Source organism: Cygnus atratus, chromosome 28 (genome assembly GCF_013377495.2).
Source record: "Cygnus atratus isolate AKBS03 ecotype Queensland, Australia chromosome 28, CAtr_DNAZoo_HiC_assembly, whole genome shotgun sequence".
NCBI classification, from domain to species: domain Eukaryota; kingdom Metazoa; phylum Chordata; class Aves; order Anseriformes; family Anatidae; genus Cygnus; species Cygnus atratus.
The window spans coordinates 2,410,668-2,434,186 of NC_066389.1; the positions used below are offsets into that span (position 1 = coordinate 2,410,668).

At 58.3% G+C, this 23,519-nt stretch overlaps 1 protein-coding gene across 3 annotated transcripts; it reads left to right on the forward strand.

Moving 5' to 3' along the window:
* The first annotated feature begins 7 nt into the window (after positions 1-7).
* Positions 8-23,397, forward strand: PI4KB (phosphatidylinositol 4-kinase beta). 3 transcript variants are annotated; one of them, XM_035570790.2, is made up of 12 exons: positions 20-113; positions 2,684-2,861; positions 6,266-7,211; positions 18,980-19,207; positions 19,383-19,610; positions 19,830-19,939; positions 20,491-20,595; positions 21,255-21,378; positions 21,468-21,733; positions 21,909-22,041; positions 22,386-22,506; positions 23,091-23,397. In XM_035570790.2, the coding sequence occupies exons 2-12, from the start codon at positions 2,791-2,793 to the stop codon at positions 23,270-23,272; spliced, it is 2,514 nt and encodes an 837-aa protein (XP_035426683.1). In that variant the 5' UTR covers positions 20-113; positions 2,684-2,790; the 3' UTR covers positions 23,273-23,397. The 3 variants fall into 3 exon arrangements, with proteins under 3 accessions (XP_050571869.1, XP_035426683.1, XP_035426684.1); XM_050715912.1 differs by lacking the exon at positions 2,684-2,861 and having other exon boundaries at positions 8-113; XM_035570791.2 differs by lacking the exons at positions 20-113; positions 2,684-2,861 and adding an exon at positions 317-458.
* Positions 23,398-23,519: the final 122 nt, after the last annotated feature.

Genomic DNA, 23,519 nt, shown 5'->3' on the forward strand with positions numbered 1-23,519 from the left:
GGGGCGCGCTCGGCCCCGCCCCCTCGCCCCGGGCAGCCCGGGCCGCCGGGGCCTGCGCCTGCCGCCGCTCCGCGGGGCCGCTCCCGCACCGCCACGGCTCCGGCCCCGCGCAGGTGAGCCCGGCGCCGCCGCCTCCCCGCCGCCCCCCGGGCGCCGCCGCCGCCTCCGGGCCGGGCCCGGCGTCGCTTTTCCGGCCCGAGTCGGAAGCGGCCGCGCCGCGGAGGCCGGAGCGCTCGGGCCGGGGGGGGCCGGGGCCGCGGCCGCGCGGCGCTCCCGAGCCGCCGCCTCTCGCCGGGCGGGGCCAGCCCCGGCGGCCCCGCGCCCTCCTCCTCCTCCTCCTCCTGCCCTCCCCGGCAGCCGGCACCGACAGCCCCCGGCCCAGGATGCGCCGCCCGGACAGCCCCGCACGCCGGCACCGGAGCCCCGGGACGCGGCCCCGCGGGGCGGCCCCGCAGCAGGTAGGGCGCTCCGGGCCCTGCCGCGGCACCGAGCCGAGCCCCGGGCGCGTTCCGGGGGGCGCCGGGACCCCGCCGCTGCCGCCGCCCGCGGGGAACCCCTGGCCCCCCCCCCGGTTCTCTCCGCCCCGCAGCGGAACTCGGCGGGGAGGAAGCCGGGCACGGCGCCGGGGCTCAGCCCGCTGCGGGCGAGGCTCTGCCGGCCCCAGAGCCCGGCGCTGCCCCAGCCCCGCGCCCCTGCAGCCGCGGCCCGTCCGGGGCCCGGGTTGGGCTGGCCGGTGGCGGCACCGGGCTCACCGCGGGCTCCCGGCTCCCCTCCCGGCTCCCCCCGCAGCGCTTCGGGCCGGGCCTCAGACGAAGGCCCGGCCGTGACCGCGGGTAGCGACAGCGCCGCGGGGTTCAGGCAGCGAATTCACACCCGTGAGCGCGTGGGAGCGCTCGGGCACGGAGCGGCCCGTGGTGGCGGGGGCCAGGAGGCTGCGCCCGGTGCCTGTGCGGCGCCTGCCCCCCGCTGAAGGGCCCGGCTCGCTCCCGGCCTTGGGCGTGCTGCGCCCCGGGGACCGCGGGGAGCGCGAGAAGGGGGTGCCTTGTCGTAGCAAGGGCCCTGTTCCTGAAGGGCTGAGGCAGCTCAGAGGTGAGAGGCGAGTGCAGAAGCTGGGTGATAGGTAAATCGCTGGAGTTAACCCCTTCCCGGGGGGCTGCGTGATCTGTGGAGGAGGAAGGAGCGAAGGAAGAGCTTGCAGCGGGCTTGGGCTGGCAGGCTCCCCCCGGGGCTGCGAAGAGCAGTCGGGAAGGCGGGACGAGTTCTTAGGAAAGATGCCACAAAGCCAGAAGTATGAATGCTTTGCCATGGATGGACATTGCAGCAGGGAGCTCGGGGCATCTCTCCGTGCAGGAGCCAAGGAGCTGTTAGAAGCCATCCTGTAGCGCTCCTTGCAGCTCCTCATTCTGCTGTGCTTCTTGTGCTGCTGACTTCACTCCAAATCTAGGAGCGAGTCCTCGTTTGCTCTGTGCGAGCCCCGGCGTTGCGGCTGTTCCGGAGCTCAGGGCTGGCCGAGCACCGCTTGGTGCGAGTTGAGCCCCACGAGGCTGGGCTGGGAGGTGAGGTCGAGCTGGAGCAGGGCGCTGCCGCCCGCTCCCACCTTGCAGAGCAGCCCAGCAGTGCCACGCCGTCACGGCAGTCCCCCTGATTGCAGGAGTTTTAGGGGTTCTAGGAGCCACAGGGCGCTGTCAGCGAGCTCAGGCTGCCCCTCTGCAGATGCTTGGGCTGCTGCTGCTTCTTCCACTAGAGCATCGCTTGCAACCCTCTGTTTTTATTAAGAAAGCTGCTAGGCAGGTGCGTCAGGGCTCTGTGGTGTGCGTCCTCTAGGAGGGAAGCTGCTTTTCGCTGGGGAAGAAGTCCCAAAGCAGCGCTGACGTGGAGCGGGGCAGCTTTATGGGCAGTCTGTCCTCGGGATGGCTGGAGCCTGGTATTTCATTATTTTTATAACAGACTGAGGCACGCGTGCTGTGCATGGGCTGAATCTGGTTCAGCCGAGTGTGAAACACGGGCAGCAATCTGGCTGTGCCGGCGCTGAGGCTCTTGGAAGGGGATTTTGGGCTTGAAAGAGGAAGCAGCCTCCCCCAACGAGAATTACTCGCCCTTGCTTTAGCACAGCTCGTAGCATGCTGCTGATCTGCCCAGGGTGAGCCGAGTCACTGGCAGCCCCTTCATGCCTCAGTTTCCCCAGCCCTTGAGCCTGCTGGAGAGGCGCGGTGAGCTGCTGCGCTCGCAGGGAATCGGAGGGGCGCCCTGAGCTGCGGCTCACTTCTGTTAACGTAGCGGAGGGGACTGGAAACCTTCAGCCCACGGCACAGCTCCGATATGCTCCGTGCCTCCATCCTAACTTGTGGCCCTCCCCGAGGCAGAGCAAGATGTAGAAGGCCATCAGTGCTGAGCAAAACAAAAAGTAACGCAGTGTAATAGGGACCAGATGTCTTAGCGAGGCTTCATCCTGCACTTCTGGTTGTTTGCCAGGGCTAATATTTCTTATTCAAGTCAGGCAGGAGGGAGACTTTTCTTTCCTGTAAAGCCACAGCTCTGTTCCAGGAGATCTCCCTTTGCTTTTGTTGCTTCTTGAAGGAGCTGTGCGCTTGAATCGCTTCACCGACGTGCTGCTGCTTCATCTAGTTTCTGTGCTAATAGGGGCTTCCCTTTATTTCGTATTTAATCACCGGCTTCGGTGCAGTTCCACCAGAGAGAAACTTGGCCCGTTATGGCTGTGGGTGGAGGATGAGCCACATGAATTCAGCTCAGCCTGTTTTCCAGCCTGCATTGCTTCATTGTGTGTAGCCGATGGGATTTGTGGCCCCGTTGAGACCAGCGATTTGGAAGCGGGGAGTCACGCCGAGGAGCTGTGGATGGAGGTAAATAGCACGTTGCGATACGTTTGGCAAATTGTGATGTGACTCGCAGAAAAATGCAGGAGGCAGGGAGGGAAGTCCCTCACTGGGAATTGGGGAGCAGGGATGTGTCCTGGGCAGGCTCCAAACGGCCCCGCTGCCAGGATGTTGCTGGAGGAGCCGGGTGTGCAAGTGCTGGGGGGGCTGAAGAGCAAAACAGAAACACGGCACGCTGGTTTCAAAGCCGTGCCCGTGGTGCGGAGGCAACCCTGCAGGCCTGTGGGTGGATTTATCTTGCGTAGTTCTTTAATCCAAGTTTAACCCACTCAGCAGTTACAAATCTCTGCCGGGCTGTCCCTTCGTCAGCGCAAAGCACTGCGGGGTGGCGGCGGAGCGAGCCTTGTGTTCCGGATGAACGTGGAAGAAGAATTTGGGACTTTGGGCTGGCCATGGGAAAGTCAGTGCTTGCAGCAACTGCATTTTGAAGCACAGATGCCTAGAAAGCATCGAGAGAAATTGTGTGAACCTGGTTTAGATGCCAAGTCGGACCCAGCCTATTCCGTGGAGGTTTAATACCCAGAACTCCAGCACGTGCTGTCCCTCTGCACAACCAGTGCGGCAGAGTCCTAGGGCTTCTGCTTGTCTGAGGCCACCAGACTACGGAAATAACGAGAATGTAAATATTCTTTCTCCTGGGGCTTGGGACGTGGCCTCCTGTGCCCCTCAGGTCCCTCCGCAGTCGGCAGGAGGGAGGGCAGGGTTGCCTCTTCCCCAGCGTTTTGGTGGCGCTCCATCAGCTCCCGCAGTGCTGCAGCCGATGAACACCTTCTGGAGCGGGTCTACAAAAAGGCTGGAAAAACACCGGGTGCTTTGCTGAACCTTCACTGCAGAGCGGGTTTACATCCTGCTTGGGGGCCGAACAAGAAGGAAGAAGAAAGGGGCAAAACTGGCGAGACGGAGGAGCAACTGGGCCCTGCCTTGCTGAAAATGGAATTGCAGGAGGTGAAGCACTTTGCCCAGGCCTTGCAGGGAGGATCTGGACCTGGCCTGAGGCTTCCTGAGCTGGGAGCTCTCTTTACCTTTTGCATCGGGTTTCAAACGGGCAGTTGATGGGGAGAGGGATCTAATGGCATTGTAACAGCCTAACGAGGACGTGGAAGCGTTTGCCTGCATCAGTCGGGCAGTCCGGGATGCTGACAGCCCCACGAGGGTGCTGTGGGTGGGAGCAGCCCAGCAGGGAAGGAAGGAGGAAGGTGCTGTTGTGGCTCGACGGATGCCAGCGCTGGGTTTGTGCTTCTCATGGTCAGCACTGGCCATCCCACGTGCCTCGATGGGAAGGGTCCCAGGACTGCTCCTGCTCTCCCGTGACCCTTTCCTTCCTTGCGTCTGGTTTCACGCCGTGTTTCTCTGCAAACCCTGCATGGGTCATGCTGAAGGCTCTCCTCCTTGCTGGTGCAGTGCTAATTTAAAAATTGCGTCGTGTGGGCTCTCGTGGGGCAATGCTGGACTCATCGAGAAGGAAAAACAACTTCCTTGTGCTCGCAGGGTCTTTAGGATCTAATGACCACAAATATTTGAAGCATGTGGGATTTGGACCAAAGGGAATGGCAAGCACAGAGGAAAATGTTGTGCAGTACTGCTGTGCGGGCCGAGTGAAAGATGTTATTCATATTAATCTGAAGTGCTGAACTTTGATCAGGCTCTTTCACTCCCTCGTTAGGGCGTAAGTGCTTCTAAAACAAGAGGAGGAAGCTGGTCTCTGGAAGTCGGCACGTGCACCTGGGTGTGCTGGTGGTGTTTTCACTCGCCACGGCGCCCGCGCCGACCCAGATAGCGGCCTTGGCTGCTCGTCCTGGCGCGCTGCTGCCCTAATTAATTAGCCTGCCAGGGAGGTGGCGCGGCATAAAGCGGCGTCCCCGCTCCCGGTGGTCCCAGAAGTAATTGTACTGGGAATAAAGAAGCGCCGCAACCCCGGGATGGCGGCAGGAGGGGAGCCGGCATTTGCTGTGGAGGGCGAATCCTCCCCACTGCCCGTGGGAAAAACCAGGTGTTAAAAGCCGAGGAAACGGGGCTGAGACAGATCTGGGCACCAGGCAGCTGTGGAAGTGCCCCCGCTGCCTGCTTCGGCCCTGGATCGTCCCCGCGGCTCGCAGCTTGTGGTCCCCCCGCTGTGCCGCGCGCAGGTGTGATGCCGCGAGCGCCGGCCTTCGAGCGCTCGTCCTCGAGGGTTTATGCTGCAGGCCAGCGGATGAACCTGTAATCGCCTGCAAAAATAAGCAGATAAAACAAGGTCATTAAATTAGCGGGGAAATGCCTTGCTGCAAGAACCTGCTGGCACGGTTTCTGTGGCAAAATCGGGGCTGGGGGCTGCAGGGCGAGCAGAGGCAGAAAATTGTTCGGTGAACTTCTTTTCCAAAGGCCATCGTTTTTTCCACCGTGCTGGACATGAAAAGCAGGAGGGAATTGGCAATCTGCTTGCAGCGCTTAACATTTGTAAAAGGCATTGTGTCCTTCTGCTGATCACGAGCTGTCTTGTTGGATCGTGTGAGCAATAAAGGGAAGCAGTCAGAGCCACAGTAATGATGTTGGAGTGAATAGGGTGCCTTATTTTATTTTTAGAGGGCGGTTTCACTTGGCGCTGGCCTTCTTTATTCTTGCTGGCTATCCATAGAGGTGCACGGCTGCTCTTCTTATCGAGATGGGAAACCAGGAAGCGTGTTCAGTCCCGCATTTATCTTATTTTTAAAATGCAATTAAGCGCTAATCATTGGCAAGGATACGTAACCCAGGCATTAGTGTCCGGACTTCGAAAACAGGGCCACGATGAAACCTTGGATCTTGCTCTGGAGCTGCGTGCGCTGGCTCCTCGGGGAGCACAGGCCGGGATGGTCGGGGAATTTCGCCTTCGGAGCACCACTGTCGATGCTGTCGGCATCGGTCCCAGAGGGGAGGTAAAGGTCTAAAAGCTTCATGCGCGATAAACCCTGCAGCAAGCAGCGGAGCCGCTGGGTGCACCCAGCCGGGGACCCTCTAATCCCACAGGTGGCCACACAGCATCGCAGCATTCCTTTCCTGGCATACATAAAGCAACCTGGTTATTTTTTTCCCCCTCTCTTTTTGGCTTGCTCAGGTTTTTTTATTGTCATGGTAACAGGGGAATTTGTTGTAGTGGCTGATGGATGTTTACAGCTCTTTCAGGCCTGGGTGGCAGGGGTACCGAGAAGATCATTAAAACCCAAGCAACCACCTCGGCGTTCCCGCGTTGGCTTGGCCACTTTGTCTAGACAAAGCCTTTTTGGAAAGGTTTGCCCCAAAGCCCACCTCTCTGTGCGTCCCAGACTGGATTCCTGCTTTCCCACCTTCAGCCTAGAAGCTCTGTCCCACACAGACTGCGTCCCTGACTCCTTTTTGTCTTGTTTTTTTTTCAGCTCTGAAGCGTGCAGACCCACCACTGCTATGGGAGACTCTGTCGGAGACCCGGTGCCCAGCTCTGCGCCGCAGGGGAACGGCGGGACGTCCCTCAGCGTCATCACGGAGGGCGTCGGGGAGCTGGCGGTCATCGACCCCGAGGTGGCGAAGAAAGCCTGCGAGGAGGTCCTGGAGAAAGTTAAGCTGATGCACGGCGTTTCCTCGGACAGCTTAACAAAAGCAGCTGATGGCAGCGAGGCGGAGCGCGCCCCGCGGACTGCTGTGGATTTGCCCAACGGAGACGTCGTGGAGGGCTGTGAAATCAGGTGCTTGGACGATCTGCCCAGCACAGCCTCTAAGATCCAGGAGGAGGACGAGACCACGGCCAACACGGTGAAAACCGCCCGCAAGCGGCAGAAGAATAACTCTGCCAAGCAGTCGTGGCTCCTCCGGCTCTTTGAATCCAAACTCTTTGATATCTCCATGGCCATTTCATACTTGTACAATTCAAAGGAACCTGGTGTGCAGGCTTACATTGGGAATAGGTTGTTCTGCTTTAGGAACGAGGAGGTGGACTTCTACCTGCCACAGCTGCTCAATATGTACATTCACATGGACGAGGATGTGGGGGATGCGATCAAGCCCTACATCGTGCACCGCTGCCGGCAGAGCATCAACTTCTCCCTGCAGTGCGCCCTGCTGCTGGGCGCCTACTCCTCGGACATGCACATCTCCACCCAGCGACACTCCCGTGGGACCAAGCTGCGGAAACTCATCCTCTCGGATGAGTTGAAGCCAGCTCACAAGAAGAGGGAGCTGCCGTCCCTGAGCCCCGCGCCCGACATGGGGCTGTCTCCTTCCAAAAGGACTCACCAGAGGTCCAAGTCGGATGCCACGGTTACCATCAGCCTGAGCAGCAATCTGAAGCGCACAGCCAGCAATCCCAAAGTCGAGAGCGAGGAAGAGGTAATGGCGGGGCTCTCCGAAACACGGCCTGGGAGGGGATGCCCGCGGGGATGTGCTCGGGGGATTGGTTCTCATCTCGTGGCTCCTCTGCTGCAGGATTGCTGTCCTGGTAGCTGCGAAGGAAGCTTTGATGCCGCTGTCTTTTAGCGAGCTGGCCTTAAAATTCACGCAGAGGAGAGCCGTCAGCCTGGCTCCGGTGCTGTCGGAGGCGTCGCTCTGGTGTCCAGTGTGTGTTGGCACAGGCTGGCCTCGGGGCTGGGGGCTCAGAGGCTCCCTGCGGCCCCCTCATCCCGAGCCGTTCCCCTCCCCGGCCCCGCAGCTTGCCACGCTCGTCCCTGCCGCGCCGAGCGGTCCCCGCAGGGTTCACCAGGGAGGGACGCGCAGGCAGAGTTTCTCTGAAATTTCATTTCCATAGAAAGCCGGGTTCAAGGAGACGTTGCTTTCATCTGGAGGCTCGGAGGCACTGCGCGAGCGTGGGAGTGCCGCTCCTCTGGTTTCGCTCGAGGAAGCTGAGGCTCTGAAGGGGGAATTTTCGTGGTGTGAGGGGAAGGGGGGATGTGAGATGCAGATAAAGCAAAGAGCTGGGTTAGCAGGGCTGAGCTGCTTCCTACGCCGCTGAATTCCCACCCCACTTGGGCAACTGAAGTCGGTGTCTGTTTTGCAATCTAAAGCCATCCGATCCCTGCTGGAAGTCTGATTTCCTCCTTGTCCCAACCTGTTTGGATCAGGCCTGTTTGCAGGAAGGGTGCTGGGCAGCTGAGGGCTGGGAGCTGCTGCTGGTGCCCAGGGCTCAGGGCGCGCGGGGACGCTCCTGCCCGCGGCTGGGGTGCTGCAGCTGCTGCTCCCACCCCAGACCCCCCAGGGGTAAACAGGCCACGGTGCTCGCCTACGGCCGTCGCTCCACCACGAGCTCGGCTTTTGATTTCTGCTGTTTTATCACCGCTCGGAGGCAGTGGGAGGCCGGAGGGGCTGCGCAGGGTAGAGGGGACCTTGCCAGTTTCCAGGGCTGGGGGCTAATGCAGTTCAGTGCCAAAGCAAACAGGGATTTAACTCGGGTGTGCGTGTGTTATGCGTCTTCCAAACCTGAACTGCTCCCGTGGGCCTTGCAGTGCTCACTGTTCAGTGTCATGAAGTTATCCACGCAACTTTGCTTCAGCTTTGGTGCTGAGCTGCTGTACTGGCGCGTGCGTGAGCCTCCGTACCAACGCGCTGAGCACAAACCCTTGCTTGAGCAGGGCTTCTCCCAAAGAGAATGCGGATTACTCGCTTCATGCATCTGCTGACAGGGATTTTTGGAGCAGGAGGGTAAGCAGCATCCTCGGGATGTGGGGCTGGAGGGAATCAAGCTGGAAGAACAGTCAGGATTATTTTTTTTTTGCCGCTTTGTTTTTGCAGGGCTGACATTCTCAGCACGAGCATCGACCCGATGGGGTGGGAGATGCCAGGCTGAGACCTGGGCATGGGGTGGGAGAGGAGGACGGGGAGCTGAGCCGGTGCACGGAGCAAAGCAGCGCCTCTCCTTGTCCTGCCTCACGCCGCCGGCCGGGACGGTTCAGCCGGCTCGGAGCAGGCTCGTGGCACCCTTTCCTGGGCACCCAGACCCCGCTCCAGGCGGCTGCTTCCCTGGGTCATCCCTGCCTCGTGTTGAGACCTTGCCAGCTGACTTCCCTGCTGCTCTGTCTAGACACAGGGATCTCGTGATGGTTTTCGTAATGGGGGAAGATTTCTTGGCTTTTCTGCCTCACCTAAAATTCCCTCTGCTCCACGCTGTCCTGTAAATCGTTGAAGGGGCCGCATGCTTTCCTGCCTGCGCAGAACTTTGGGATGGCACGTTGGGAAATGGGTGTGAAGGAGGCTGCAGAGCTGCAAAGCGTCGCTCAGCCAGGCTGGAAATGCTTTGGCCGGTTGCAAGCTAAAACCACCCTGCTCCCCGTGCCGCTGCTGCTCCCGGGCCAAAACCCAGCCGGCCACAGGGCACGTGGCGTTTGGGGACAGGGAAGTGGATCTGCCACATCTTTCCCTTTCGCCTGCACGGTTGAAAACAACTGGCTGATGGAAAGCAGGACGTGCGGAGGTCTCATGCTCACGCTGGCCGCAGCTGCTCGAATAATGGAAACCGAAGCTTTACATAAATTATAGATGAAAGGAGCGCTGAGAATAGTTTCTCTTGGCAATGTTTGAAACGTATTTTGATCTAGAGGCCACGCAAGCTGTTTAAACGTTGCGCAGCAATGGGGATACTCGAGGCGCCGTAAGAGCTTTCCTGGCCTCTGAATGTCCCGACCCAGCTTCCTGCGCCTGTGTTGTTTAAGTGCTTGGTGTTACTGCCCATGTTGGAGACCCGCAATGCCCTGCGTCCTGGGCTGCTTTGAGCTACGAGTGGTTTTCCCGCAGTCCAAGAGACCATTGGATGCATGGATTGGGTCACGCTAGGACCAGCCCTGAGCTCATTCCCCAGCCTCGCTTAAACTCGAGGTTTTGCAGCAGTAAAAGCTCGTCTCCGCTCATCTGGGGGTTCTTCTGCCTCCTGGGTGCTGCCGTGTCTCTGCCATCGGTGCCCAAAACATTGAGACAGGGGTCGAGATCCCACTGGGAGGAGGAAAAATCAACTTGTGGTACCGAGACTGGCTGGGGGGTGCCTCGAAGGGTCCCACGGAGTGCAAAGCCTGAGCCTGGCTGGTTTTGTTTCTTTGTTGGTGTTTTTTTTGTTGTTGTTGCTGTTTTTTTTTTTGTTGCTGTTGTTTGTTTTTTTTTTTTTTTTAATGAAACCTCTTCCGTGCACCTTTGCAGCAAACCCTGCAAGATGCAGAGTTCTCCCAGTGCTGGCTTGGTGGGGATTTGTTGTGCAAACAGATCAGGCTTCCTCTGCAGCATGCAAATGCGTCCGCACCAGTTCCTCCTGCAGGTAGGTGCTGAGCAGCAGCAGCGGCGGCGCTCACCCACACGCCAGCCCCATTCTCAGCCCAGCGGCAGGCACACGAGGGCCGGGGCTCGCTCCGCCAGCGAGGTCTCCACGAGCCCGGGCAGGGACCCCGCAGCGCTGTGCTCAGCATCCACCACCTCTTAGCGTTTCTCGTAGCGCTGTCGCTTTTGGAAGACGCCTTTCAGGGCTGAAACCCCGCGGCTCCCCTCCGAGTTGGAGCCAAAGCTGGGCACGAGCCACTTCCCTCCGCAGCCTGCCCCAAGTTCTCCTGCCTGGCCGGCTCTGCACCGCCAGCCTCACGCGGGACACTGAGCCTCGGCCCCCCATCTCCCCCGGCATGTCGTGGCTCAGCCCCTGGCTGTGGCCGGAGGAGTTGGCACCGTGGTGCTGGGTCCTGGGGTTGTGGATGCACCCGGGTTCACAGCCGAGGTCCTGCGCCTGGATGCGACGCCTGGACGGACCCGGAGGATGCTCCGGTGCCTGGAGGCAGGGCACGCCGTGCGAACAGAAACGTTCGGCTCAACCGGTTCCACTAGTCAGGTGAAAAAACCTGTAATTAGAAAGCTGCTAATTGAATAATCGGGTAAGAATCTGGGTTGGCTGAGGGAGGGAGCGCTGCGACGGCAGCTTCTGCAGTGCCGCGCCACGAGCAGAGCTTCCCCGCGATGCGAGCGCTGCCCACGGCCTGGGGGGGAGTGCTGCCTTTTTTTTTTTTTTTTTTTAGCAGCCACATCAGCAGGATCTTGAGCAGCCAGGGTTTGTATGCAAAGCTGTTTACGTCTGCATTTCTGCACAGCTTCACGTATCAGAGCCTGCGTGCTTGCAAGCAACTTCTGAATTGGAAAGCTACTTTTTTTTAGTTTTTAGAGGTTGAAAGCTTTCCCCTCGCTCCTCCCATCACAATCTACCCAAGTCTTTGGCCTCTTAACTCCTCTCTCTGGCTCTGGCTCCACCAGGCAGGGTGTGGAGGAGTTTGGCCTTTCACCTCTGGAGCTGCACCCTCGGCGATGCCGGTGAAAGTGCCAGGTCTGGTAGAGCTCGTTTCTCCCCCGCTGCCCTACAGCGGCAAGAACGGGCTGCAGAATGGGTGCTGCGGTGGCCACGTGCTCCGAGGCAGCTCTGCCAGGCGCGTCCCAGTCCCACAGACTGGTCAGGGCTCGGAGGCTTGGCCTCTCTCCTGTCCCTTGGGGCTTGGGGGGCCTTCCTGCTGCCTCCCCTTGGCCATGGGGCAGCAGCAGCTCCAGCTGCAGAGCCGTGCGCATCCTGGTTCGGGGTCTCACAGCTGACAGCTCTTCCTTTCCCCATAACGCACAGCGTCACTGAGAGGTGTGACTCAAGAGCTGCCTTGGTTTGTTTTTCTTTTTTTTGTTTTTAAGACACAAAACACTGCCATCCACAGTAACCAAAAGGTTTGTTGTTGGGTTTTACGAACAGTGTAAGCTCTTCTGCGGGGGATTTGGGGAAGTGAAAGCATCCCTGCAGGGCATGGAGTGCTGAGCTCACTTTCGGATGCTTTACAAGAGTGCTGAAGTTATTTTTATCGGTCTGCTGCTATGTATCTACTGGGTAGAAACTTGTACTCAAAGTCCTGAAGTCTTGGGAAGCACCAAGAACCTCGGCCTTAGTGCCTCAAAACCCCAGTGCAAAGCCTCCAGGAGATGAGCAGGGATCGCGAACAGGTGTGAGGGCCACGACCGACTGAAATAACACTCCGCACATCGAATTCGGGTGGGCCAGCCCAAAATATTAAATGTTCAAGGCTTCTTGTTTCCTAGGTGACAAACCTGGAAGCCTGCTGGCACTCGGCACATGGCTCCTCCGTATGTCGGGCTTGTGGGGAGAGGCAGCGTGCTGCTGGCAGCGTGGCATGCCTCCACCTTCCAGCCCAATCCCTGCGGGAACGGGCCTCGTGCGACCCTTCTGTCTGCCACCAGCAACTTCTTGAAGTGTCCACCAAATGCTGCAGGGAGGAAAAGCCAGGGGCATGCTGAATTTCTTCCCTTTTGCCGAAACAGCTGCTCCGTGATGGTTTGTGCCCCGTGTGGGCAGTGGTGAGCTTGTGGTTTTTGGACTGGCTGCTGTAAAACTGCCTGACCTCTTTGGAGGCACCATCAGACATAGAGTGGAGGCCCCAAAGCATCTTCCCTTGGTTGGAAAGCCTCCGGGAGCTGGTGAGCCCAGCTGCGTGCCGGGGCACAGAGGGTGGCTGAGCCCTTGGGGCTGCCGTGGCCTTTCCTGCAGCCTCGTTCTCCAGGGGAAGGGAGTGGGTGTAGGCCAGCCTCTGCCCCAGGTTTATGTGCGTTGGAGTCAGGGGAAGCGAAGCTGCCATGCCCATGAAATGACGTTGCTGGAAGCACGAGCAGGTGAGGAAGAGCCAGCTCCAAACACGTCCAGAGCTGCTGAGGTTGTGCCAGGGGCTTCGGCGCTAGGCACAGAAGCGATGTGCTTAATTCCCACTTGGAGTTGGTTATTCCTATTCTCCAGATCCGGGCTCTCCTGCTGCCAGCAGGTTTTGTCGCTCACATGTGAGCGATAATATCCAAGAGCAGTACCCAAATTGCCTCTGGCTGCCCCTCTCCTGTCCCTTTTCACCGACAAGTGGTGGTAGCACACAGGATAACATACATCATGCCTGCCGTGCTTGCGTGGCACCCACTGCTGGCACTCACCTCGCAGAAACCTCCCTGGCCTCTGCTCTGGTCTTGCAGCCGCTCTCGAGAACCGTCCGTGCCCTGGGCAGGATCCGTCCCCAGGGCTGGCGCTGGCTCAGGGCTGTTGGGCAGTGCGAGCCGCCGTGCGGCAGCAGGGTGCAGCTGGGCGCAGCGTGCCCGGTGTGCGGCAACGGCCCCGGTGCCAGCAGCCGGCACGCCCAGCCCTGACGGCAGAAATCCGTCCCAGAGCAGCAACCTTTGGAGCCCCGGCTCCAGCGTGTTACCGCGATGCAGCAAGCGGTCGCAGCTCCCCGTCATCCCTCGGGGCCAGCTCCGCTCCCGCACGTCCTGGTGGCATGGAGGGGTGGGTGGGGGGCCTGTGAGAGCTCACCAGCTGCTCAAGGGGATAACAGCCACGTTGTCTGAAGGCAGTCCCTTAAATTGGAAGTGTTAATGTAATGCCATCTCTTAAATTCATCACAGGGCTTCACTTTAATGACAAGTGTGGCTGAGCTGCACGGTTCCCACATGAAGGCTTGCGGCCCGGCGTCGGGACGGGGATTTCCAGAGCTGGCAAAGGTTTTAGGGAGCCTTTTAAAGATTTCCGCGGGATCTAAGGACTGGCCGCGTCGCAGGTGCCTGGCATGAAGCTGCTGAGGAGCAGGGACCGGGCACAGCGTGGGAGCTCCCCATGGGGTGCTCCGTGGTGCGCGAGTCTTTCAGGTGCATCACCGAACCCGGGAGCCTGGGTCCTGAATGCAGGAGGGACCGGCGTGCTCTGCCGTGCGCTGCGTGGCCTGGCTCAGCTTTGGGGGAGCCTGCTCGGCTCCCATGCACTGGCCACCAAAATTTCCCCTATTAATGTTTCTACCTGTATGGTTTTCACTCAGTTTGCAAGCAAATCCTTTATTTTTTATTTTTTCCCTCGATCAGTTTTGCCCAGTCTCAGCACTGTTAGGGGTTTTTTTATGTGGTCATGAGGAAGCTATTAATTTAAATGCTGTTATTGCTTATGGTAAGATTAAGCCTGATAGAATTAGCATATCCCTGTAATTAACATGCTAAAAACAGACCTGTTTGCTTCTTTTTGGGAAGGGAACTTTAAAAACCAATTACACACCAGTCTCAAGGGGGTGAAACACCATTATTATTTCTTTTTGTAAGAAAATAATGGATTTACGGGTTTGCAGCAGGGCATGGCAGAGTTCACGGGTTTGGCCTTTGGCCTCCACTGAGCAATGCTCAGGCGATTTCTCCAGCTCCTTTATGGGGTCAGATGAAAACAAGGCCAGGGCATTGCTGAAACAGCTATTTACCCTTTTATTTAAGAACAACAAAATGTGGCTGCGGCTGCTCGGAGCGGGAGTTTGCTGGGCTGCATGGGGACAGCTGCTGGAAGCCAGTGGGGTTAGAGCAGTTTTTTCGGCAGCTTGTTCGGGCTGCAGGGAAGAGGGCGTGGGGTTGATTTAATTGCTGGGGCTAAACTGGAGCCCAGAGAAGAGCAATGGGTGCGTTCGCTGAGTCCTGGGGCAAAGCGAGGGCCAGCGCCATCAGCGGGCTACCTTTGGGCCAGCCCGGTCTGAGGAAGCCAGCTCAGAAAAGCTGCAAGCCCACTGCAGGTAGCAAAATAAAGGATGAAGAACTGTAGTTTCTGTACATCTAGCAGAAGTGCATACCGACAGCCCCGCTCCCTGTGGGGTACCAGGGCTGCGCAGCGATGCTGGACGTCGCGCTGCTCCGGCAGCATCCGTTGTGTGCCGGGCTCGTGGCTGAGGCTCCGAGGAGCCTCTCCCTAGCCAGGAGTCGAGGTAGCGATGCTGCCGCGGGGAAGAACAAACAAGTGAAAGGGGATGGTTATGAACCTGGAGCTAAACTCTTGCTTTTTCTCCCCCCCTTTCCCTCCTTCCTCTCTCTCCTTTGAAAAAAAACACCACCGCCACCCAAAACCTGCCACCAAAATCCCTTCCATCCATTTCCCAGGAGCTCTCCTCGAGTACGGAAAGCCTTGATAAATCATTCTGTTCCGTAAGTGGCCCGTTTTGTTCCTGCGCCTGGGCTGCCTGGCTTCCGTGTTACAGCAGCATTTCCTCTGTCTCATGAAAATACTAAACCCCGGCGCCTGGCCGTGCACCACGAGCAGCGCTGACACCAAGCCGTCCCGTAACGTACGATTTTTTTTTTTGCACTGCTTGAGCCTGGTTTGGGGAAAAGCAAGCCTTCTCTCTGCCAGTGCCCGTGCATGCGCTCCGGCTCTGCCCCGTGCGCGGGCAGCAGCGCTCGCCAGGGCGCTGCTCGAATGGGAACTTTCCCTGCTCGGCAGGGAAACGCCAGCTGAAACGGAGCTTTGGGCAAATTTCCTTGGACCGGTTTGGCTAAAGCAAACCAGAAAGCCTCCAGGGGCTTGGGAGTTTGACCCGGTTGCTCATCGCTTAAAAAAGGCCGCGAGGGAGAGAGAAAAACCCTCGTGCTGGAAACGAGCCATGGAGGCAGGGGAGCAGCCGGGCTGATGCTGCCCAATTCTGCCTGAGCATTCGCTGACCCTTTGCATCACGTCGTTAGCAGATGAAAGAGGAAATGCTGTTTCCTTGAATTTTACTTAAAAGTTCTCTGCCAGATGGGATTTAATTTGCTTTTTCCACCAATCATTTTTCCCTTCTTTCTCGTTGCACTCCGGTCTTTCAATCAAACCCCTGTGTTTCCCTAGCAGAACGCTCTTTTGAATTGAACCTCTTTTTGGTTTTGAATCAACAGCATCTTTCTCATTTGTGTCATTCTCCTCCCAGTGCGTGTGTTCTCCGTTTGGGATTTCTAGTGGGCTTCCACACCTCGAACATGTAGTCCATGATCAAAAGCATTGCCCCAGGCAGCAAGGCACAGTGCCTTGCGCATCCGCATCCCCCCGAAAGGCTCTGCAAGGTGAACTCCAGCCTTTGCAGCCGCTGCAGTCAGCTGCGGGATGTGTGCCGGGCTCCCCTTCCTCCCAAGTCCTCCAGTGCCTCCAGAACAGAAGCACGAGCACTGCAAGGGGCGCACTGCGAGCAAGTGCAAGCAGAAAATCTGCAGCCATGGATGGACCCGAGGCTCTGTCCCAAACCCCCCTCTGCCGTAGGCTCCCCCATTACGTTTTTCCATCTCTCCGACTCTGCTGTTCGAGGTGCAAAGGACAGTAAGAGGCTGGCTGAGTGGGAGGTGCAGGATGCCTGGGGCTGATTCCCAGTGCGTGCCCCACTTGGGGCAGGGGTGCTTTTTGCATTTCCCTGCCCCTTGTAGTCTGTGGGGCCGAATCCCCCCCTGGCCGCAGCTCTCGGGGGGCTGCATGCTGCGGAGCGCTTGCAGGCTCCATGCTCCTGCACCCTGCTGGAGCAGCCTCGCTGGCTCCCCGTGCAGCGGCGGCTGTTCCCATCACATCGTTCCCTTCACTTTGTGGGGCCCGGGGTGGCGGCGCCTCCAACCCGCAGCACAGGATCTCCATGAGCAGGGTGGTAGCGAGCATCCCTCTCCCTAGTCCGGAGCTCTTTCCTTCCAGGCTTTGCAAACCCTGGTCATTTATCAGGTGCTTGAGCACGGCAGACCATGATTGCAGCAGTCAGGATTCTTTGCAAGCATTTGTAGCAAATGTATAAACCTGCTGCAGGCACCTGAGTGTCAGGTAAAGGCAGGTAGCCGTTACCAGTGCGGATGCTGAAATCGTTGGGGCAGACATCCAGCTTGAGGGCCGGGGCAGCAGCTCTGCTCCGCACCGCACTGCCACTGCCATGGAGCAGGCAGAAGTGGGGCACAGACAGGGTTTTGCTGCATAAAGCTCTGAGATGACGATGGAGCTTTTTTGGGTGGAAGAGAGGTGGAGGGCAGGATGGAAGCCAGGCACAGCCCGTGCGGCTCGGGGGCTGGTCCCCGCCACACGGCGCTGGGGCCGCAGGGGTGAAAGCAGCAGAACCGCAGAAGACGCTTTGGCAGTTGTGGCCAGACGGCAGCCGGTTAACCCCCAGCTTCCTGAGATGCTCGAAGCTACCGTGGGCAGAGCCACCCTGGAGCTCCAGTAGTGGTGGGACAGCCCCGTCGCTGCATCCTAACACTTCTGGCAGTGCCACGAAGCCATCGCCTGGTGCTGGACGTCGCCTCCACCTGAGCCATCGCTGCTGGTTGCAGCAAAAGGTCTGGATCCGTGCAGGAGCAGGGCCCCGCGGTTCTTCCTCCTGCAGCGTCTCTCCTGGCCTATGTCTTAGCAAAACATCAACAAGAGCCCTACCTAATTGAAGAGAAGGGATTTTTTTTTTTTTTGAAACTCTGCCAGCGAAATGTTTTGCTGAAGTAAAAGTAAATGGAAGAAAATTAATATTTACATTGGCTCGGAGTGACAGCCCGGTCCTTTGGGTAGTCGGATTAGGGAAAACCATCTCCCTTCCTCCCCGTTTGCTCGGCTACAAGAGCATGTTGTTACCAGTCTGATGCAGCCACAGCCTGGCTTTCTTCAGCTCTTTCGGGAAGCCAGGGTACATGCAGCCTGCAGGTCAGGGATGCCCCGGGTTCAGCTGATGCCATTTCCCACCAACAATAACTCTCTGCAACAGGATGCGAAACAGTGCGAAGCTTTCTCTGCTCAGCCCCAGCACGAAAGACTGGAGCAGAGTTTGGTGGGATGCATTTGGGGCTGGACGGGCTGGGGAGGCCGTCTTCTGGCCACGTCTTTCTGGCTGTAGGAGCCAAGGCCTGAACACGACCATCGGAGGTGCAGAACGTGCGTTGGATATGGACGAGGTGCGCCCAGGGTCAGGACTGCTTCCCTCCCGCGGCACAACGGGGAGCAGATGGCAGAACCGCGTGCTTTGCGAGTGCCTGGGGATCCCGGAGAAGCAGGGATTCACACTGCGTGCTGTGGAAGCAGATTGATCGCTGCTGATGATGCAGAGATCGATACTGCCCTGGACCAGGACGGACTTTGTTCTTGGGCTGCTGCCGCATGTGGGCACCTTGAATTACTGCCTGTCCCACTGGGCACAATCCCAAACTCCTGCCACAGCGACTCTCTCATTGAATTACTCTGCTGAGATGAGCAATGCGTGGAAACCTGGCTGCGTTCAGGCCGCCGGTCAAGTACAGGTCACACTCGGAAACCTCCGTGCCCAGAGCACAGCGGTTCCTTCCCGGAGCAGCTGCTTCGCGCCCCCCGGCCTGCGGCGGGAGAGGAAGGGAAGCGGTGCTGGAAGGAGCCGAGCACCTACAGAACACCACTCTGCTCCGTGCAGAAACCGGGTAAAGTGCAACCGAGAAAAACGGCCCCAGAGGCCGAGGAAGTGTTGGGCCGCCAGGTGAGGGCACCTCTGCTGCACGTGTGAGCAAGGCAAGAGGGAGAGCAGAGCACTTTGGAGGAAGGGGCAGCGCTCACCCCTGAGTCTGGAAGGGTTTTTTACGTGGACTACAGACAAACCAATTCACACCTGCCCCTTCCCAAAAGGGAACGACTGGAGTGATCCTCCTCCCTGTCTTTTACCATTTCTTTATTTTGCTGTGTAACCTTTCACGGCTCTCCGACGTTTTTCTTTGCTTCCTTTTCTCATGCTCCATAGCTTTTTGCATGTGCATTTCCAGCATGATTTGTGCAGTGAACACTTTGCAAGTTTAATTCTGCATCTTTAATGGCAAAATCAGCCACAATCATTCATTGTTCTGATTTGAAAGCTCAGCTGTGCAAAGCAGAGCAGAGAGCCCGCCTTCACCTGCAGGGTACGGGGTGGCTCGAGGACCAGAGGGGCTGCTAAAGCTGCAGTTTGGTCTTTGCAAAATGGTTGGACTGAGAACCGATGGAGGCTTTGGGGTGAGGACAGACAGAAGCCAGCGCAGAGTCGGGCCGTGGCTGCGGTACGCTCGCTCTGCTGGCTGCGGGCTCGCCGGAGCCGCGGGGCAGCGCTGGGGACGCTGAGCAGCTCCTGGGGCCGGGAGGGGATCTCCAGACCCCCAGTGGGAGGGGGAAGCGCTTGGATCCTGCCCTGCCCTGCAGCCGGATGCTGAGCCCGTCCCTCTGGCCACGGGAGCATCATCCGAGAGCAGGCAGGGTGGGACAGGAAGAGCCTTCGTTGCTCTCCAGAGTTCATCCCGGTGCTTTTAGGTTGCAGAGCCTGATAAGAAACATTAGCGGTGTCCTACTGACCTTTGTAACACTCTCCCCCCTGCCCTCCTCCCCTACAACTTTTCAGCCTGTCAGACTTGCTCCCGAGAGAGAATTCATCAAATCCCTGATAGCCATCGGGAAGCGCCTGGCCACCTTGCCGACCAAAGAGCAGAAGACCCAGCGGCTCATCTCAGAGCTGTCGCTGCTGAACCACAAGCTGCCAGCGCGTGCCTGGCTCCCGACGGCTGGCTTCGACCATCACGTAGTGCGGGTGCCCCACACGCAGGCAGTCGTGCTCAACTCCAAGGACAAGGTGAGCACGGCCAACGCGGGAGAAGAGCTCTTGGCGGCTTTTTGTCCTCAGCACACCCCTTTTGTTTTATGTTTGCATGCACCCTGCACGGCCAGAGAATGCTGTGCTGCATCCTTTAGCCTCCTGGTCCCTTCAGAGCCCACACCCCAGTAACGGTGGGTTTTGCTTTCCCCAGGCTCCTTATTTAATCTACGTTGAAGTACTTGAATGTGACAATTTCGACACAGCGAATGTGCCTGCCCGGATCCCTGAGAACCGCATCCGGAGCACGCGCTCAGCCGAGAACCTCCCCGAGTGCGGGATCACGCACGAGCAGCGGACCAGCAGCTTCACCACCGTCCCCAACTATGACAATGACGACGAGGCTTGGTCTGTGGACGATATCGTGGAGCTGCAAGTAGAGGTGAGGCCGGGCGTGCCGGGCAGGGTTTGTCTCACGGTACGATGCCCTTTCCATCCTGCTTGAGACTGAGATGCTGCTGGTGTCCCGCACAGTAGCACCGCTGGCCCTTGAAGGCGGCGATCAAGGCCAGCTCCTGCCGGGAAGGGGCAGCCCCTTGTGGTAGCAGATGTGTAGAGACGATGCTGCTTCATTGCACCTCTCGCGTTTTTCCCCTCCCAGCTGCCGGAGATTCACACCAACAGCTGTGACAACATTTCCCAGTTCTCCGTGGACAGCATCACCAGCCAGGAGAGCAGGGAGCCCGTGTTCATAGCTGCTGGAGATATCAGGTGAGGCTGGCATGCTGAGAGCACCCAGGTGTTTTTACTGGGGGTGGGTTATGAGGCTGGACTTAGTTCAAGTGCGAAAAAAAAGGGGGGGGCGGGGGGGGGGCAAAATTTGTCTGGTAGACTCCTGGAGAAAATTAATCTGCACAGCTTAAGGAGGGTCTGTGCGGGCTCCTAGGCGGTGGTGGCAGGGTGTGAGAGCCCTAAGTAGAGGCTTTGGGCCAGTATAATCCTCCCATGCGTGCTTGAAGAGCTGCTGGGAGACTCCTGCTGTACCTCATTGAGACCCCAGCTGTAGCTCTTCCCAAAGGGATCGCACTTTTTGCTCCCCTAATTCAGCCCCTGCGGCTGTGCTCAGGTCCCAGCTCCTTTCCCACTGGCGAGGGGGTGGACATGGCCTTGGTTTGCATTTTGCTCCAAGCCAGGTTGAACCCATGAGCTTTGTGAGGTGCTTTGAGTCAGAGAGGCTCTGGGTGCCCATGGGGATGGTACTTCCCATCGAACCGTGCACCCCGAGCACAGGGGTTTCGCTGCTTACCGGCTCTGTCCTGCAGGCGACGACTCTCGGAGCAGCTGGCGCACACCCCCACGGCCTTCAAGAGGGACCCCGAGGACCCATCTGCAGTCGCCCTGAAGGAGCCCTGGCAGGAGAAAGTCAGGTAGGGCCAGGGGGCTGCGTGCACGGGGCTGCTCGCAGCATTGCAAGGATTTTGTGTGCCCTGCAAACATAAGAATGTGGCTCTGAGATTTGCCCTGTAAATAACTCAGTGTGAGGCCCTTGGCTCAGGACATGGTGAATGGGGAGGCGGAGAGCAGGGTGCAGTGGCTGTGCTGGAGGAGGGAGAAAATCCACGGCGGATTTGCTGTTCTTGGACTAGGCTTTGAGGGGCTTTACCAAGCATTTATAGGCTTCTTCTATGGCATAGCAATTTGTCCCATCCCAAAATAAACTCATTTCTGTCCCTGGCCTCAGAGTTGTGCGTCCAATCCCCAAATTTCTCCTTGAGCAAGAGGGAGAGCATTGTGCTCTACAGATCTGGGATGTTGTTCTGACAGAGGGCTGTGGGATTCAAGGAGAGTACATTCCCTTCTGCACTCCTCCAAGATGTCTTGTGGTGCAGGCAAAGTTTGCCCCATAGTTTGGTCAAGGCTCAGTGTGCAGTTGTTGCAGTCCTGGGCCATGGAGCTCATTCTGCTGCAGTCCCAAGCGAGCTGCTGCCTTTCCAGAGGTTTTCCTTGCCCCCAGATCCCTGATGGGAAGCCTGCGGGCTGCCTCTCTCCCTTTCCTCACATTCTCACCCTTGCCCCTTCTCCACAGGAGGATCAGGGAAGGGTCCCCGTACGGCCACCTCCCCTCCTGGCGCCTCCTTTCCGTCATCGTGAAGTGTGGGGACGACCTGCGGCAGGAGCTGCTCGCCTTCCAGGTCCTCAAGCAGCTGCAGGTGAGATGGGGCAGGGGCTGTCGGGGGCCATGGCCGCACGGGGCCTCCCTCGCGCCCTGGGCACTGTGTTTTCCTTGCTCTCTCTGCAGTCCATCTGGGAGCAGGAGCGTGTTCCCCTCTGGATCAAGCCATACAAAATCCTTGTCATCTCCGCTGACAGCGGCATGATTGAGCCAGTTGTGAATGCTGTTTCCATCCACCAAATCAAGAAGCAATCCTTGCTGTCGCTGCTGGATTATTTCCTGCAGGAACACGGCAATTACAACACCGAATCCTTCCTGACAGCCCAGAGGAATTTTGTGCAGAGCTGTGCTGGTTACTGCCTGGTGTGTTACCTGCTGCAGGTCAAGGACAGGTGAGTCTCCACACCCCAGCACAGGGATGGTCGCAGTATTGCTGACACGGAGCTGTGTGTTCTGCTGGGATTCTTTCTGTTGTCCCTGCGTGCAGCAGGAAAATCCTGGGAGGAGGCAGGTGGGGGCCATGCGCACACCTGGGATTTAATGGAGGCTTTCCCCTCTCCTGCTCAGGCACAATGGCAACATCTTGCTGGATGCAGATGGACACATCATCCACATTGATTTTGGGTTCATCCTTTCCAGTTCCCCCAGGAATCTTGGCTTTGAGACGTCTGCCTTCAAACTCACCACTGAATTTGTGGATGTGAGTGAGCGGGGACGTGGTGGCAAAGGGTGCTCGCACAGCGTTGGGGGTGGTGCAGTCAAACCTTGGCAGCAGGGACAAAGGGCTGGGTTGATACCAGTGGTAGTTCTTGGCCAACTCTTCAGCCTCAGCTGAGTTGCTCTTGGGACCCAGCTCCAAGATTTAATCATCTCAAGATTACAGCTCAAGGTGCTCTCTTTGCAGTGTGGGTTCACTCATAGAAGTTAAAGTCCCTACAGATCTCATTGTGCCCCTCCTGTTGGCAATCCCTAGGCTCAAGGCATGCCATTTTCCTGGCAGTTCTCTGTCCACTGCTCTCCACCCACCCTGCCTCTGCCTTCCAGGTGATGGGTGGGCCAGACGGGGACATGTTCAACTACTACAAGATGCTGATGCTGCAGGGTCTCATCGCTGCCCGGAAGCACATGGATAAAGTTGTGCAGATTGTGGAGATAATGCAGCAAGGTACAGCGATGTGGGGGCCCTGGGGCTGGGTCCGGGGGCGGGGGGGGGCCACGTGTGAGCTGCGCTGCTCTGGGTTTGGGCTGCACAGAGCATCACGCCAAAAGGTCTTGGTGACCCCTGGTGCCTGGAGGAAAGCTGGCAGGGTTGGGAGAGGTCGGGGGGAGGTCTCGTGTCTCAGGAGGCTCTGGGCAGCCCTGCTGGGGCCTGTGGGCTGCACCGAGAGCTCCTGGACCTTGCTGGAACTGCACAAGGTGTGAGGATACCTGGGCTGCGCTGAGGAGCAGGAAGGGGGCAGGTATGTGCCTGTGTTAAGGGCCAAGCATCAGTGTGCCTCGGGGAGCCTGAAACACACCTAAGGGAAGGGGGATGCCATTGCTGCAGTGCAGGAACAAGCTGTAAATATCCCAGTGCTCTGCATCAGCAGGTCACGGCAAACCCTGGCCACTGGCCGAGAGCGGTGAGGCAATGACTGTGCCACAAACCTGCCTCGGAGCCAGCGACAAGGGAAAGAGCCCCGCTGGAGGCCGCGGAGCCCTTCTGGAGCCCAGTGCCCCCTTGCCAACCCTGCTCCTCCTGCCTTGCAGGTTCACAGCTCCCCTGCTTCCACGGCTCGAGCACCATCCGCAACCTGAAGGAGCGTTTCCACATGAACATGACGGAAGAGCAGCTGCAGCTGCTCATTGAGCAGATGGTGGATGGCAGCATGCGCTCCATCACCACCAAGCTCTATGATGGCTTCCAGTACCTCACCAACGGCATCATGTGATGGAAGCGGGCCGCCTGCTCCCAGAACAGCTCCTCGCCCACCGTGGCGCCCAGCCTGGGCCTGAGCTTCACCCTCTCCGGGGAAGAGGTCTTGGGCCTCAATGGTAAAAGTATGCTGAGTCTCAGCATCTTCCTGGGGATGTGTTTTTTTCTTTTTTTGCCAGACTCTTAAAAAAAAAACAAAGCAAAGAAACAAGACAAAACCAAGCAGTTAAAGCAAGAAAAAAAAATCCTACTTGTGAAAAATC

Coding starts and splice junctions, on each gene's coding strand:
- PI4KB (XM_035570790.2), top strand. CDS start 2,791: ATGGGATTTGTGGCCCCGTTGAGACCAGCGATTTGGAAGCGGGGAGTC. Junction 7,212..18,979: donor AAGTCGAGAGCGAGGAAGAG/GTAATGGCGGGG, acceptor ACAACTTTTCAG/CCTGTCAGACTTGCTCCCGA. Junction 21,379..21,467: donor AGGTCCTCAAGCAGCTGCAG/GTGAGATGGGGC, acceptor CTCTCTCTGCAG/TCCATCTGGGAGCAGGAGCG.